The 18,011-nt window shown below is 32.5% G+C and overlaps 2 protein-coding genes and 2 non-coding genes across 16 annotated transcripts; 3 read left to right on the forward strand and 1 right to left on the reverse strand.

The window, feature by feature from the left end:
• Nucleotides 1–319: 319 nt before the first annotated feature.
• LOC106795767 (guanine nucleotide-binding protein subunit beta) lies at nt 320–5,308 on the forward strand. Its single transcript, XM_026125542.2, is given in 9 exon segments — nt 320–644; nt 1,380–1,531; nt 2,655–2,795; nt 2,884–2,994; nt 3,155–3,204; nt 3,354–3,372; nt 4,279–4,368; nt 4,885–5,157; nt 5,159–5,308. Coding segments are annotated over 9 exon segments (1,311 nt in total).
• A 1,532-nt stretch (nt 5,309–6,840) lies between these two features.
• On the reverse strand, nt 6,841–16,246 carry LOC100818465 (protein OSB1, mitochondrial). Of its 13 annotated transcripts, none has more exons than XM_026125296.2 (8): nt 15,877–16,235; nt 15,396–15,735; nt 14,851–14,989; nt 13,851–13,926; nt 13,149–13,447; nt 12,051–12,172; nt 11,862–11,948; nt 6,841–11,581 (listed from the first exon to the last, which is right to left on the reverse strand). In XM_026125296.2, exons 2-5 carry the CDS (start codon nt 15,728–15,730, stop codon nt 13,182–13,184), a joined length of 816 nt encoding a protein of 271 aa, XP_025981081.1. In that variant the 5' UTR covers nt 15,731–15,735; nt 15,877–16,235; the 3' UTR covers nt 6,841–11,581; nt 11,862–11,948; nt 12,051–12,172; nt 13,149–13,181. The 13 variants fall into 13 exon arrangements, with proteins under 13 accessions (XP_025981081.1, XP_025981082.1, XP_040865253.1 ...); XM_026125297.2 differs by having other exon boundaries at nt 11,848–11,948; XM_041009319.1 differs by lacking the exon at nt 6,841–11,581 and having other exon boundaries at nt 11,674–11,948; nt 13,149–13,222; nt 13,295–13,444.
• On the forward strand, nt 8,378–8,619 carry MIR5678 (microRNA MIR5678). Its single transcript, NR_048920.1, has one exon. It is a non-coding gene; the product is annotated as a microRNA MIR5678 (primary transcript).
• On the forward strand, nt 10,620–10,772 carry MIR5370 (microRNA MIR5370). Its single transcript, NR_048842.1, has one exon. It is a non-coding gene; the product is annotated as a microRNA MIR5370 (primary transcript).
• Nucleotides 16,247–18,011: the final 1,765 nt, after the last annotated feature.

Here is an 18,011-nt window from a genome sequence, read left to right on the forward strand (position 1 = left end):
TGGTTTTCTTTATTCTGGCTTTTTTATCCTTCTCCCTCGACATAGGAGTATGGTTTTTGTCTCAAAATTTGATGTAATATCAAATGTACTCCATAGTGGAAATGTGTTGTACTCGTTTTAAGCATTTGCATCATTAATAAATTACTTAGTACCAAACATTATACTATAAAATATATGGTTCAAGATTCGCATTGATATATATACATGGTTCTTAATTATGTTTGCTTATTTATTGCGTAAAGATATAGCACAAAAACAAAGATGATAAAAAAGCCTTTTTCTTTAATTCTTTCGTTCCTATTTTTTCTTTACCAGAAGCATGGCAGGCAGCAATTCTTCATCTAGTACTAGTAACAACATGGAAGGGAATTGTTCCTCTTATAGCAGCGATGAAGAAGATTTAACTATGGGGAGCGAAGGGAGCGAAGAAGTAGAGGGGAGCGAAGGAGAGAGTGAGGAGGGGCTCATGGAAGAAAACAAAGAGGAAAGCGAAGGAGAGAGTCAGGAGGGACGCACAGAAGACGACAGCAAAGAAGAAAGTGAAGTAGACAGCGAAGAAGAAGAGAGTGAAGATGATCATGTTTCTGCTAATATGAGCATGCTAGACGGAGAGACAGGAGGAGAAAGCGAGAGCGAAGATGATTGTTGAACATGTGTATCGGTTGTCTATCATGAGTATTTAGGACTGTTTATTTTATTTCCATTTATTGCTTTTAGTTGTTATGTTAGTAGTTATTATTTAGGGAGTCAGTTATTGTTTTTATAATTTCGTTCAGTTACAAAAATCTCTATTTAAACATATTATTATTCAATAAAATGAGTATATTCATCTCCCTTCATTCTGTGAGTTAAGTTTTTTCCAACAATGATGAACATATTATTGAACATGTTTCTGCTAATATGAGCATGCTAGACGGAGAGACAGGAGGAGAAAGCGAGAGCAAAGATGATGGTTGAACATGTGTATCAACCGTTGTCTATCATGAGTGTTTAGGAGTGTTGTTTATTTTATTTTCAATTATTGCTTTTTATGATTCCTTTCGGTTACAATAGTTGTTATCTTAGTAGTTATTGTTTAGGAAGTCACTTATTGTTTTTATAATTTCGTTCAATTACAAAAATCTCTATTATTATTCAATAAAATGAGTGCATTCATCTCTCTTCATTCTGTGAGTTAAGTTTTTTTCCAACAATGATGAACATATTATTGAGAATATGTTTGATTATGTTTGTTTTATTTAATTACATTTGGATAAAGTACTAAGCAAAAACTTTGTCATCATTTTGATCTTTTGTTTGTCCTGTTGCATTTCTGCATTGTGACCTTTTACATAGATCTTTTTCTTCTTGTTGGACTATCTATTGTTGAAAAAAAAAAGATACATTGAGGAGTGGGATTGATACCAAGATCATTACTGCTCAAGAAGCCAGAGACCTAAATGATGTTCAAGGTATAAAGTGGGCAGCAGAAAAGAAAGATCGTACAGATTTCAGGAGAGCTAGGCTACGAAGGATGGGAGCAAAGCACATAGTAAGTTCTTTTGTTTATGCCATATAGATAAAACTGAGCTTGAGCATAGGTAGAATAGTTGCATGGGTTCTGTAAACTTTTTTTCATGGGACATTGATATTTCTAACAAATGACAATAACATTTGGTCTTGAAATTCTAGTAAATAAGACTGAAAATATATTGATGATCAACTTATCATATAATGCAAGATAACTCAAATAAAAAGATTATTGTTTGAAATTTCATCTCAATCCAATTTGAATATCAAAATAGTAAGTATAAGTACAATTCAATGGGTTAGGTTTTACTTACTTTTTTTTAATCTTTTCCTCTTTAATGATTCTACACTTTGTAATGAAAAGTTGAAAAATCATTATATAATAATCCAAAAAATTACAATAGAAAAGAAAAAGAAAGGTTTGATCACTACAAACTAATACTCCACAGGACTCTACGCATTTTGGTCTCACTAACATATTTCTAAGAAACTTTTCAAAATATCACACATCCTAAAATTATTCCCAAGTCAATAAAAATGTTAAAGAATGAATTATCAAAAAATAAATGTGTCTTATTGATACAATACTCATTAATTCTTTCGAGTCATCCTAAAATGTTCATACATATACAACCTGTCTCTAGTCATTCCTTTTTCATGTCTCATTTTTTTTTACAGGTGATCACTCCTTTCTTTTGTTAGCACTCAAGATGTTACATATCATTTCACTTACCTTCTAGTTATAATGTAGCTCATCTCTCAATTTATTTAGGATAAAAAAAACTAGGGTGTCACCGACTATTGTCAGGATTAACAAGTATGTGAGTTTGAATCTCTCCACATTCTAACAAAAATTAATAATTGCGATTTCTAATCTCGTACAACAAAATTTCACCTTCCAAATTTTATGAGGAATTTGTTAGCCATGAAACATATGATCCTACAGAGACCTTCAATTTAACCTTTGTCCTTTTTTTATAAAAAAAAAACTATCCTTCAGGAATACTGATCAACAGATGAGGCGTTGTATTATGATTTCTGGCAATACACTAAATTCAAATGCTTCCAATATCAGGTAATTTACTTCTTTTTTTTTCAATAACATTATTTTGTAACCCATTGATACACATATTTGTCATTTGCAGACATTAATGCCTACATTGGTTTGGTCGACATCAAAGCACGATGTCTATATGGCTGGAAATTTCAAGATCATACACTGGTCTGGATTATCTTCCAAGATGACCGATGTCTTAGATACAGCTGAGCATGTAACTTCTTCTGAGGTAATAATAATTTGATATTTTGCACTGTTCTAGTGTTGAATGTATAACTTGAACATAACATTTTGTTTTAAACGTGTTTTGCTAATAGGATTATCCTGGAAACTATGAGATAGGATTTCATCAATCACAAATTAATACAGTGTCAGTAAGGTTTAACTTGTTGATTGTTGGCGGCAACTTTGGACAACTTATTTGTAAGGTAATATTTTGCTCAATACTTTTTAGATCTTTTTAAAAATGAAACATTAAAAAAATGAAAATTATGTGAAGACATCCTTAATTTGGTTAATGTGTCCTTGATTTTTGAAATAAATATCAAAATTTTAATGGCATTAATGAAACACATTGATATCTTGCAGCGCATAGATCGACCTGATGTTAGTTTTTGTTATAAGATGTCCTGCCGAAGGTGATCACGACACAGGTATATGTGCTATTGAGATTTTTAAGAATTCCCAGGTTTTTCTTCATGTTTTCCTTTTTTTTTTTGTTGTTGACAAAGTCTAAGGTTGCAACTTTCAAACATAACTGCTTATACAACAATAAATAATTTGGCAGCGGATCTATTCAGTTCATGGTTTAGGTGAGGAGCATTATATCAACCACTTCAATGCAGAGACATTTGATCTTTTACATACTTTGCAATTCAATTGGCCAGTATTTGTAAGTACTTCAACATAGTTTTATGACTAATTAATTTAGAATTAGCATGACTTTGCTAATGCTAGTTTGCACTACTTTAAGAAACGATAGAATGAAACAAGTGTACTAATACAATTGTTTTAAAATTGAGTGCTTGACTAGAATACGATTTGATTTATGTTATGTTTATACTTTTTATTTAATTTTTGTATTTTTGTTGTTTTGAAACTGGTCCAGCATTCTAACTGCAATACTGTGATCATCAATTTATCTTGAATTGTCTAGTAACCAGATTTTTGCCTGCATTCTGCAGTTAGCTAAAAAGTATAATTAAATACTTTTCACAAATTGTACCCTTAATGTATGGAAGATAATTTAATTTACCCTTTAATCTTCTTATTAGCAAGATTGAAATACCATCGTTAAATTCTCTCAAGAACCCATCGAAATTTAATTTTGGAAGCTTTTTTGATGTTTTATGTTTGCATCTTTTTTTAATTATTTTAATGATATGGTTCAATTTTTTATCTTTTCTAAAGGCATTATGTTACTTAAGTTAAAGTACTGAAATCAGAGAGAGGTTTTAACTTAATAACATTGGCTCATTTTCGTATTCTCTCTCTTATTCACACGGAAATACATTGTAAAGTCGGGAATTTTCTTCTCATCGTGGTATATACAATAAACTTCTTACAAATACATAATGGTAGCTAATTGGATCGATATAGTATGTTAAAATAATGTCTATCTATAATATTTTTTAATTGCACAATGCTAAAACTATGACATCAATATCTATTGACAAATAGTATAATTGGTAATTTTAAATTTATGGTCATAGCATTCTTCACTGAACCCCAGAGATCAACAAACCCTTCTAGTTGTTGGAGATAATGCAAAAGGACGGTTAGTGAATTGTATTGATGGAGAGGTTGGTATTTTATGATTATCTACATTCTTTTTGTGATGCATCCTTGTAAAGTACTTTCTCTATTTCATATCAATTGTTGTTTGAGCATTTTTTTTTCTTTTTCTATTGATGTGTTTTTCAGTTTTTAATGAAACATTGTAGGGGCAATATTTAAATATGCAAAATTAAAGGAGAAAGTAAAGATATTTAGTAAAATTGACCCATAATAGATGCTATTATCTTAAAATAATTATTTTTCTTAGTGGTAAAAAAACCTTAAATATGAATCATTATAAAATGATTGTAGTATTACTTATAGTAGTAATAATGTTTACTCGATTGACATTTTAGCATCCGATCTTAATGATAGAATTTACTACCCAGATGCATATCCTTTCAAAAGAATGAGATTGAGACACTAAAAATTTGAGTAATTGAGCTATTATTAGTCTAAAAGTACGCAATAATTAACTTGCTAGTGTAATTTTGAACAACTACCAATATAAAAATATAAATATTGAATGTCTTGATTTGTAGGCTATCGCGACTCTAAGTGGACACTCGGATATGTTGTATGCATCTGCATGGCATCCTGATGGATACAAATTTGCCACTGGGAGCGTAGACAAAACATGTCGGATTTGGGATATTAGGAAGACATCAGAGTCTATGGACGTTCTTAAGGGCAACGCAGAAGCTATACGCTCGCTATGCTTCACAGCTGATGGACAATATATGGCTATGGGTGAGACAGTTGACTTTGTGCATATCTATGATGCGAGTAGATTTGAGAAGAAGCAGGTGGTGGATTTTTTTCGGACTGGTCTCTGGAGTATCTTTTAGTCCTGACACAGAATCACTTTTTATCGGTGTAACCCCGCACACAAATCCAAACAACACACATCTCCTGTGGTACAATCGGCGCAGAAACTTTGGATCCTATGAATATTATTATTATTAATTAAAACCATATGGGTTATTGAATACGCTGGTTTTCTTTAGACACACTATACAGTCGTTGTTGTCGCGTATTACATATGCTTTTTAGACATACAAATTAGTTCATTTGTGATAGGTGTTGTTATTGGGATTTCATTTCAAAATTATGTGTTTTAGGTGTTTTTAATATCTTTTGTAACTGTACTCATTTATGAGAATTTGAAAACTTTGTTTGAATTTTAAAATTTGTTTTAGAGCTCTTTATTAATTTTAGCTTTCTTTTTAATGCATGGAATTGCACTCCAATTCAAGTGATAGTTACCCTAGATGTTACGTACCCCTTATGCATGCAGAGAATTGCACAAAAGACAATCTCAACATCACTTATGAATTCTTTGCTCCATGACCACGACTGAAACAATATCTGATGAATAACTTCATATCTATGCCACCTCTTTTCTTGGAAAATTGACTGATTTCTGCAGTTCCAGAAGATCCAAACAGCAGCACACCATACATATCTCCATAAAACATTTACTTTGCCATTCTCATTAAGCATTACGTGTTGCCAAAAGTGTGGCTCAGCTGAATTAGGTAACACCGACAGCATTGACATCCCCGAATAAAAAAATTCCAAATGTCTTCCAGGTACAAATTTACATGAGAACATGACATGGTTGATGTCTTCTTCCACTTCCCTGCGGAAAATACACAGCGCGTCTAACTACCCCACCTCAATATTTCTTCTCAAAAAATTATCCGTTGAAGGCAATCTATTGATCATCAATCTCCACAAAAAGCAGTTCTCATTCTTCCAAAGAGCTAAATCCTCAACCCTATGACCACCAAATTTATAGTCGAATAACACATAGTAAGTCGATTTTACCGTAAAGTTACCGAATTGACTCTTCCACCAAAACCAATTGTTCATTCCCTGTCCATATGTAAATTAGCATTTCTCAAAGCTAGATACAAATTATCGACTAACTCTCTCTGGCAAGTGAACCATTCTCTTCTCTAAAGAAGTTTCCACTCCCAAACACCCTCAACTCAACCTCCCATATTCTTTATAATCTCCCCCTTTTGGTTTGAATTGAGATACAATCTAGGGAAGATGGATACCAAAGATTGATCTCCTAACCAAGTATCTTCCCAAAATCTAATTTTTTCTCCCTAGCTCGTCCAGTCTCCACTAAATACAACTATCAAACCACCTCCTTTCATTTTGACTTCCACATAGTATGCACAAATGCCTCCACCAAATTGACACATCATTCATATTACCATCCCTCGAGACCTCTCCAACCTCCATATTTTGCCTCCTACACCTCCTCCATAAAGCATCATTTTTATAAAATAAATTTCACCACCATTTTGCAAGAAAATATTTGTTTACCCCAAACCCACACACTCTTTTGACTCACACACTTTGTCCCAATTAACCCAAGGGATCATTTATGACTCTCGCCACTCCCCCACAAAATTCCTTTAGATGCTTATGAACCTCTTTCCCACATTTAAAGGCACTTTAAAAAACGAAAAGGAAAACAAGGGTAAAGATGATAACATTGAATTTATGAGACAAGTTCTACCCGCAAAAGATAAGACCTTGTGTTTCCAAAGAGCAAGCAATTTAGAAAACTTAACAATATCCAGTTTCAAATAGCTTCTAGCCTAGGGTTTGCACTAATAGGTATCCTTAAATACACTAGGAACAACCAACCATTTACAATTCAAAAATTGACTTTTAGATCGAATACCAACTTGAAACACCTAAGCATGCATTTGATTACCACCACATAAGACAAAGTTGTCTCTCCAATAAAAATGATATTGCCCGCATATTGTAGCAAGTTAACTTTTGTTTCACTCTTCCCCACTTTGAAACTTGTGAACAACTTCTTGTCAATTGCTTTTCTCATCAAGCTACACAAACCTTCCACCACTATATTGAACAAAAAAGGAGCAAGAGGGTCTTCTTGTCTTAGACCCCCCAAACTTACTGGTAAGACTTCCATTAATTAACACTGACATTTTACTACTCACTAAACAACCCTTAATCCACCCAATCCACTTTCTCTTTAAAACCCAAAAATTTTGAGCATATAATAAAGGAGCTCCTAATTCATCAAGTCATAAGTTTTTTTTTTTAAAATCTACTGTGAAAACCAAGTACTCTTACTTCAATCATCCTCTCATGTAAATCCTGTTTGCACTAAAGATTGTCCAAAAGGAATATTATTTTATACAGAAGACAAATTACACCAGATAAGAAAAATCACACCACAGAATTGCTGCATTGCTTTAAATCTCTATTTCTTTGGTCACTCTTTCTTTTATAATTGTTCCTCATCATGAGATAATCACTGTTTTCATTTCTGATATTGTGTTGTATGTGTTGCTATCTTGACTCACAATGTATTTAACACTCGATGCTTTAGGTAGAGATGGCCCACAAGAGACTTAATGTGAAAATTTGGTTTAAAGGACACCAAAGGAGATCCTATATCACAATGAAAGTCGGATGTTGCTTGTAATGAGGAGGACGGGACTAAATCATGATGGTGTTGTATTGTCGGACATATGTTGTGTGAATCTCCTATGCTGTTCAATACTGTCGTCTTTTGAGTATAACATTGAACTTTTCATGAGTATAACATTGAACTTTTCATGTCTTGTGTCTTTTTGCTTTCCCTGTAGTTTTATATCTAGGAACTAAACCGAAAAAGATTATTAGAGGGCAAAGAAAATGTCACGTATAGAATTAATAATAATTAATTTCTGTTCTTACCTTTCAGAATGATCTAAAATCTTCATAGAAATACAACAAATGTTTTATAGGATGAAATTCCACTTGCTATCTGTTCTTATCTTGATCAATACTTCTTGATATTTAGAGACAATTTTGTAAGCTGCATAAATCTTGCATTTTCACCATCCATTGTACTTCCTCACTGTCCCATCCAAAGTATATATAGTTATAGTCTTCTCATAAATTATTTTCTTATTATTTAGTTCCATGTTTGTGGTTTTGAAAATGAGGATAGTCTACCTTGGACGGGAAAGATAATAGTGATAAGGCACAATACAGGCAGGACACGTTCCATGATAAGATCTTTGACTGCACATGGTTCTAAAATTTCGGTTGGTAATAAGAGTGATGACATCGTAATTCTTTTTTGGATGAGGTGACTACACATGATAAGCATATCACCAATACAGAATTTCTCTCCAGCACTCACCTCATCCAATGAAAAAATACAATGTCATCACTATTATTATCAACAGCAATTCTAGAATCAGTCAAAGATCTTATCATGGAACATGTCCTACCCGTATTATGCCTTGTTACTCTTACCTTCTCCTTATCCAAGAAGACAATCCTATTTTCAGAACCACGTACATGAAACTGAATAACAAGAAAATAATAATTTATGAAAAGACTATAAACATATGTACTTTTCTTATGTGGAAAGAGAGAGTGAGAAAGTAAAATAAATGGCAAAAATACAAGATTTATGCAACTTACAAAATTGCCTCTAAATACCAAGAAATATTGATCAAGATAAGAACAAATAGCAAGTGGAATTTTGTCTCATACAGTTTTAAAAACCACATTTTTAACATTTCATTGTTATCAAGTTTGTTGTCATCGAAACTATTATCCTCATGACTGTTGCCAAGGCTATTGCTGGATGGCCCTGCCTCTGAACAGATCATCTGTGGTACAGCACAATAAGCATCCTATTGGAATATCATAACTATTGGGTAATGTAAGAACATATTGACTTGTTTTTCATTATAAATTAAGTATAGGATTATCAAGCGATAAAGATGTAAAATATTTGTTTTGTTGCTATAAAGATTTTAGATCATTCTGGAAATTAAGAACAAAAATTAATTATTGTTAAGTCTACATGTAAAATTTTTTTTGCCCCCCTAATAATCTTTTTCGGTTTAATCCCTAGATATAAAACTACACGAAAAGCAGCAAAAAGACACATAAAGCTCAATGTCATACCTCTGCTTCACCACTAAGCATTATGGCTAAATCCAACCACAAGCACCTCCAAACTCAACTAAGGGGATTCAACCAAAATATTGTCTAAATCCAACCAAAATATTATCAAGTTCGAAGGACGACAGTATTGAACAGCTTAGGGGATTCAGACAACATATGTCCGACAAACATACAACACCATCATGGTTTTAGTCCACTCCTCATTACAAGCAACATCCGACATTCATTGTGATACAGGACCTCCTTTAGAGTGCCCTTTAAACCAAACTTACATCTTAAGTCTCTTGTGGGTCATTTCTACCTAAAACATCAAGTGTTAAATACAATAGACTGTGAGTCAAGATAACAACACATGCAAGAAGAAACACATACAACACAATATCAAGGAATGAAAACAATGTTTGTTTCATGGTGAGGAAGAAAATTTCAAAGAGGGAAAATAAATCAGTCTGGTCGGCAAAACTATGTTGTCTCGAGCATCCCACCAGTTAAACAATTAACAGTAATCACAACACATAATATATCTTAGGATTTCTCTTCACATGAATCTGCAAAAATATAAAATCATCTTCTAATGCACTCAATTATAAAAGAAAGAGTGATCAAAGAAATAGAGATTTGAAGCAATGCAGCAATTATGATTTTATAGTTCAAAAGCAGTGTGTCAGCATAGTGCGAATGAGTACGATATGACAATTTATGGATGTATATGCCATCTGGTTGACAACTAACCATGTATATAGGACAAAATTTTTGTTTGATTCAGCTAATATTTCACAAAAAGATTGGAAGGATCTAATGTCTTGATTTCCTTTATTGACCTTCATTTTCTTTTTTTTTTTATGATTTGCTATACCTGTAGCAGTATTGACTATAACTATTCTCATTTTTGTATTCTTTTTACTTTTGATTAATTTATTATTTACTCTGAAGAAATATACTTATGTCATTTTTTCTGCTCAACTCCAGATGATAATATGTCATTCAAAAAAGTGAAGGGACTGAATGCATTTTTGACTTGCAGAAAACCAGTATATATGGTACTATTTAGAGTATGTGCTTTATTTCACTAGATTCTGGACAACCTAGCAAAGAGCTTAATCCTGTATTAGCTATTATTCTACAAAGGTATGATGATTCATTTATTTGGCCATTATGAATAGTTTATTCTAAAGTCTTGAAGACAGTCCTAAATTTGAAATAGCTTTTGTTTTTTTTGTCTTTTGTTTCTTTTGTATTAGCTATTATTCTACAAAGGTATGATTTCCTTTATCAAATACTCTTACTTCAACCATCCTCTCATGTAACTCCTGTTTGCACTAAAGATTGTCCAAAAGGAATATTGTTTTATGCAGAAGACAAATTACATCGGATAAGAAAAATCACACCACATAATTGCTGCATTGCTTTAGATCTCTATTTCTGCATAAAACAATATTCCTTTTGGACAATCTTTAGTGCAAACAGGAGTCACATGAGAGGATGGTTGAATTAAGAGTATTTGACAAAGGAAATCATACCTTTGTAGAATAATAGCTAATACAAAAAAAACAAAAGACGAAAGAAACAAAAGCTATTTCAAATTTAGGACTGTCTTCAAGACTTTAGAATAAACTATTCATAATGGTCAAATAAATGAATCATCATACCTTTGTAGAATAATAGCTAATAAAGGATTAAGCTCCTTGCTAGGTTGTCCAGAATCTAGTGAAATAAAGCACATACTCCAAATAGTACCATATATACTGGTTTTCTACAAGTCAAAAATGCATTCAGTCCCTTCACTTTTTGAATGATATATTATCATCTGGAGTTGAACAGAAAAAATGACATAAGTATATTTCTTCAGAATAAATAACAAATTAATCAAAAGTAAAAAGAATACAAAAATGAGAATAGTTATAGTCAATACTGCTACAGGTATAGCAAATCATAAAAAGAAAAAAGAAAATGAAGGTCAATAAAGGAAATCAAGACATTAGATCCTTCCAATCTTTTTGTGAAATATTAGCTGAACCAAACAAAAATTTTGTCCTACATACATGGTTAGTTGTCAACCAGATGGCATATACATCCATAAACAGTCATATCATACTCATTCGCACTATGCTGACACACTGCTTTTGAAAAATGCATGACAGTATAATAGTTTGGACCTTGTCAATGATATCATTTCCAGTCATTGACACAGAAAACAGCCAACTGATCTTCCAGTCATTGACACAGAAAACAGCCAACTGATCTTCATATGCATTGGCAGCAATATAACAACCACTGCAGAAAGAAAACCAGAAGAGTTAACAATCAAATTTGGCATTCTATGAATCTATGTAAAACCCGTTGAGTCTTCATCTAACAGCTAAAACTTTTATTAAAATTGGACTTTGATATTGAGTTGGGTAGCTGTCACTGTCAACGCTGATTAAGCACTCAAGGCCAAGATAAAATACACAAATAAAAAACAATTCTCACTTTACAAGTTGATGCTGTAATGTTAACTTATACAATGGGTAGAGATAAAGTGAAGATAAAGTATATACATGGAGGGCATCACCTCGAATCAGCTGCTAGCAGCATTCTTCTGAGCTGATCTATTTTGTTTCCAGGATTAGATAGCGGAAAATGCTTTATAGGAAAAAACCTAAAGAAAACTAAGAAAGTCATTATAATGATACATTAATGGACTAAACTAAAAAATGCACCCTGGATAAGGAGAAAGAGAAAGGACAAAGTGAAAGTGAACCTGTTTATTCCATTGCAAAATTTGACCATTGACAGCATCCCAGAATCAGAAATAACAACCAAGAGATTGTAAATAGTTTAGTCCATTAATGTCTGCACCTTGTCTGCTGATGCATATTATTTCTGTCAAAAAGAAATCTCTGTAATTTATTATAGGTATGGTAAACTCATACCACATTTGTGCAGACACATGTAAGTTACGGACAACACACACTGAGGTACATGACAACGAGAAAATCACAGGATAAATTAACCTGTACTTGGTTTGAAATGGACAGTGTGCAACACACAAAATAATTATTTAAATATTATTATTATTAAAAATGAACACACATTAAAACTAGAAAACCATTGACAGAAGGAAAAAAACTACGGTCAAAGAAAAAATAATTCACTATCAAAATTGGTACAAGGAAAACAAAAAAAAAGAGCAGTTATTATAGAACTATTATTTTATTTTTTTGCTCAGCAAAAATAGGTAATTATAATATATGCAAAGTACCGGGGGTACTGAAAATTCCAACCATAAAAAATATACACGCTGGTAACCAAATCCAATCCTAAAGGTTATATTAAAAACCAGCTGAACCCAAGCACTCGGATTACAGCTGTGGTGTATCTACTACAGAGAATCCTAGCAAGTACCCTTCTTTCCTATTATTATAGAACTATTATTATAGTGTACATAAAATCCTAACTCAAAAACATAAAGTTCCATACCACAGGACGGAGCCCACAAATCCCCCACCCGGATCAGTTGTGGGCTCTTGTCTCGGGCCTATCAGCCCAACATCTCCACTACCACCACATACTCCAAAAATAGTTTAAAATTATTTCTTCACTAAATTGGTCACACCACAAGCTTTTCAGGTTAGACCAAGAATTCAAGTCATCAACTTTAACCCTTTCATTCTTTTCAGCTACTGAGTAATTATCAAGTGAGCTAAGCTTTCTCACAGCTGATATGTTTTGCCTAGAGAATAGCGCCAATTAATTACAGTGATTTCCATTCTCTTACATAAATTATACCCAAGTTCACTAAGCTGTGTTGCAAATGGTAACAGTAAGTACAAAATTGTCGTGTATAAGGTTCAATTACCCATACTTGTCTTCTTTTATTGATATCAATCAGCTACTCATCATAAACCCAGTTGGTGACACGTGAACGACGACCTGCAGATCCTCCAGCAATTTTTGAGTCAAACAATTGGAGTTGCCTTTTAACCCATGGAGGATCATACTCACTTAGCCACAGAGCTTCGCCGGTATCCTTGTGCTTAAAATCAGGCTGTTTTGGATTTCGCTTGCTCTTTCTTTGATCCCACCACTCATTTGGATTGGAAAAAAACACTTGCCAAAGGTGAAGCCGATTTTGATTTTTTTGCATGCCAGCATCTGCTATATTTGTTTAAGATGAGGAGAACAGGAACAGGGAAATGCATGAAAAATATAAAATAAATCAGTTTAAGATCCAGTGATTCCTTAATATATACATGCATAAAATTTTCCAGCAATTCCTTTCTCTCTGTACTTAATCGATATTTAATCTGTCCTTTTTCTCTTTTCTAACAAATAAAATTTGTTCTATCAATAAATATTCATCTCCACTTGCTGGTGCTAGAAACTTTGTAAAGAAGAATCTGTCTCAAGTCTTAAACATCACCAACTTCTGAACTACTAGGGAAATGTTTTTCAGCACAACCAAACAAGAATTTGTACGAACATAAGCAACCAACAAAAGAAACAAACTAACATTTGCCGATAAAAAAATAAAATAAAAAAAGCAACCAACAAAACATACCTTCAACAGATTCCAATTTCTTGTCGCCTAGATAACCAGACCTTTGAGCAACAAACTCGAACTCCTTCACCTCTAACTGTAGAGAAATAGATGCAAAATTTGCACACACAGAAATGTCACATGATGCGGATAAAATGAAAGTGCAATGATAAATGAGGAATTGTGAGGATATGAATGTCATTAATACATTTTCGAGGATATGATTTTACAAACATGAGCATAAAATCTAAGACCCACAATCTAAGCAATAGGCAAAAGAGGAATACTTTGAAATTACTGAAAGGGGATAGAAAATCTGTTGTGCGAGAGGATATTAGCCATCCAATAGCATCTTTGGATTTGCTTAAATTACAGGAGAAGATTGCTTTTCCTGTTCTTTACGAGCTACTTTGAACATAGAATAAACTAATCCAACCACACTAAATGAAATATTTATCACGAAGACTTACTAAAGGATCATAGTAGCTAAACCACAAGTACAATCATGATAAACTCAATCATAATCCGGTGTACTGTGAATCAAGCTTGTTTTCAGACAGGCACACAAAGAAAAGAAAGCTTCATATTAGAAAGTTCAAAGCATGATTCGTGAGAAAATGTAGTAGTAATGCTTTGAACTGCATAAATTATGAAGAAATAGTTCCCCAAACAGGACACCAAAGGATAAAACTGCCACCACCATTAGTTCCACCAACCAGAAAATGAGCAAGCAACATTTCAAATTTTCAATTGCCAATTGTGATCCTAGTACACAAGAAATAAACGCATGCAAACCAGAGCACCATTCAAGCAAGAACCTAGAATTTCAGTACACTGGATATACCAAAATAATCAAACTAGGAAATTGAACATTTAAAAAATAGTTTTCTTGTAATTATAGAGTCGTGTAAAGATACTTCACTATCAATTAAAAAATCACTCTAGCTATAAATGTAAAAATTGCAAGGATCATGTGCAATCTCAAATTTTCAATCTATGATTGGAAAAGTGTATAATGAACCTTGTAATTCAATCTAAGGATTCCATTGGCATCAGGTTTCGTGAAAGACCCCAAAGAACCTAAAACCTGAATAAAATCATTCAATTTCAAGTGTTCCGAAGCAAGTTTTGCCACATTGTTCCGCATCATCAGAAGCAACCTGGTTTACAAAACGCAAAGCATAATGTCCTTTCGGTCAAAATTTCCCAGCCAAAACAATAATACTTGCAAATTTTCATCGAAACAATAATAAGGATAAATTAGTTTTTTTCCTCTAATTTATTCTTTAGATTCAATTTGTTCTTTAGTTTTTTTTGGATTCAATATGGTAATTTGGTCCTATTGTTTAAATTGGACCAATGTTAAGAAATTCTTTGTAGCATAAAACCGCCACTGACAAAATATACATTTCCTAACGCCCTCAGTTTAATTTAAACGACCGGACCAAATTCAACAAGTTTGAAAAATTTGAGACCAAATTGAATCCGAACCAAATCGAATCTAAAAACCAAATTATAGGAAAGAAAATTAATTTAACCTAATAATAATAATTGAAAAAAACGCACCGGAAAAAGGAGCTATTTGATTGGTTGGATTTTGGAACCTTAAGCACGGTGTAAACTCCGCATTTACCGGTTGTTGAGTTAACGCGCGTCGGTTCGCGGGCGACGGTGCCGATGAAACTAGCGGTGTTCTCGAGGTGCGGGCTCCACCGAATGGTCGGTGGACGCTGGAACTTGAGCACGTGTTGGTAAACGGCGCTGCAACCTGGAACGGCTTCGTCGAAGGAGTGGCGATTGTGAGTGGAGAAGGGAAAACGTTGTTGTTGCGGAGAAAATGGATAAGAAAAAAGCAACGGAATTGGGAAGCGCTTGGCGAAGATGAAGGGTTTGGGTTTCATAGACTCTGACGACGAAGCATGGCAATCAGGTTTTCCCGCCGGTCATAAATTTCGAAAAAAAAAAAAGAAAGACAGTGAATCTTAACGTGCCCCATGCCCATGGGTCACTTCACTCATCCGAAGGCAAGATAAGAAGGAAGGCTTACCGGGGAGTTTAGACAGGAGCTCAAATAGCTTAGGTGATGTTCGAGATCAAGGCTATTTCCAATCAGAGATTGCTTGCTATAAATTGAATAATAATAAGTTCGGATTCCTCTTAGCTACTATGAACGAATGCTTTTTCATTGAACAAAAAGAATAGCCGGCCCTTTGTTTTTGCTGTTACAGAAGAAGGCCTATTTTAGGGATTAGGAGGATCCATCTGCTCTTTTTCTCTCCATTTGAGAGAGAGCAAATAAGATATAACCCTAAAAAAAGGGGATAAAGGATACATAGACATCTAAGGAGGTGTCTATTCTGTTTCTCTGTAGAGAGAGTAAAGTAAAAAATTGATAAAGGAGATCTCTTTTTTACTATGCTTTGCGATTTAGGGTACTTTACTGTCTTAAATATTTCCTTCTTTTTTGGGGGGTTGGGCTGCTTTGCGAATTTTCTGTCTTAAAAACTTGTTAGGATGGGCTGAGACTAGTCATGTGCTATTGGCACCACTGTTGGCATCCCCTTGCTTTTATAAGAAAAATTGAAATCAGTCTTTTACTCTCACCTCTTCCCCCTCCCACCACCTTCTCCATATACTAAAAAAATACAATTTCGTATGTTTGGGTGATTAATAAGATAAATTATTTGGGTGATAAATTATTTTTATAATTATTATTTTTTTATGTCATAAGAATTTTAGATATTTATATTTAAATTTAATGTATTCAAATTTTATATGAATGATGTTTAAATTTTTTTTATATCAAAACAATCTTCAAATTTTTAATTTGGAATAATAAAAAATTATATTTTTATACCATTATATATTTTATTTATGGTGCCTTAATCAATAGTTTTATGTATTTGTCACACATATAAACATATTAGGACAAATTCATTGAAGTGATTAATTATTTTTTATAGTCATTTGTTTTTTATGTCAACATACTCATGCATATTTATATTTTAATTTAATGTATTCAAATTTTATATGAAGAATTTTTAAATTTATTTTTTATCAAAATAATTATAAGTTTTTTTAATTTGAAACTATAAAAAAATTATATTTTTATACAATTATATATATTTTTTTAGTTGCTCTTATCTATAGTTTTATGCATCTATCACCCATGTAATCATGTTAGGACAAATGCATTTGAATGATTATATATATATATATATATATATATATATATATATATAATATTATTGGGTTTTTTATGTTAGATGGCGGTTTTGAATATAAAAAATTTAGATTTGTAATGTGGTTTTAAAATGTAATTTGTGGAAATTTTAAATCACTGAAGTTAATTAGTAAATCAAAATTTAATTGGATCCACATTAATTTTCTTTCTTAACATTTTTTTATTATATAAGTTAATAATTTAAAATAAAGTATTAAAAATATTTTTTTCATAAAATGCATATTGAATTTATTTTATCGAAAAGAACAATAAAGCATATTTTGTTTCTTAACATTTATCCTTAAGATATTCATTAACGAAACATTCAATTTTTATTTGATATATAATTGTAAAAGTTTTGTCAAATAAGTAATATTGTCGATGCTTTTAAAGCTTATATTTATAGGTAATGTAACATCAAATTACATTAACAAAATAATGAACATTTTTGTTTGTCACAAAATAAAAAATATATAATATAATGTTATTAAATAAAATGAAAAATAGTAACTAACAATTATAGAATGTCAAGCTCATACGAGGTACACCACCAACTTCACACACTTTAACACTAACAAAAAGTCAAGCTCACATGAATTTCACTACTAATTTCACACACTTTGTGCCTTAACTCATGTGATAGGATCATTTAAGAGGAATACAAAGGAAAACAAATTGGTCTTCATTGAGTTGATGATCGGAAAAGAAAAGTTGGGGGTAGAGAAGCAAGAATGAGGAAAAGGTATGTTTAGTATAAGGCTGTGTTCAAGAACTCTGAGGTTTAGGAAATTTTTTTTGAAGAAATATAATATATAAATTATTAACTCTCATTAATTTTTTACTCTTTTTTTTTTGTTGGTTGGGCTGCTTTTCGGATCTGCTGTCTTAAAAACTTGTTAGGATGGGCTAAGGCTAGGCGTGTGTTGTTGGCATCACCTTTACTGCGGTTGGAATCCCCT

This window comes from Glycine max, chromosome 14 (genome assembly GCF_000004515.6).
Source record: "Glycine max cultivar Williams 82 chromosome 14, Glycine_max_v4.0, whole genome shotgun sequence".
NCBI classification, from domain to species: domain Eukaryota; kingdom Viridiplantae; phylum Streptophyta; class Magnoliopsida; order Fabales; family Fabaceae; genus Glycine; species Glycine max.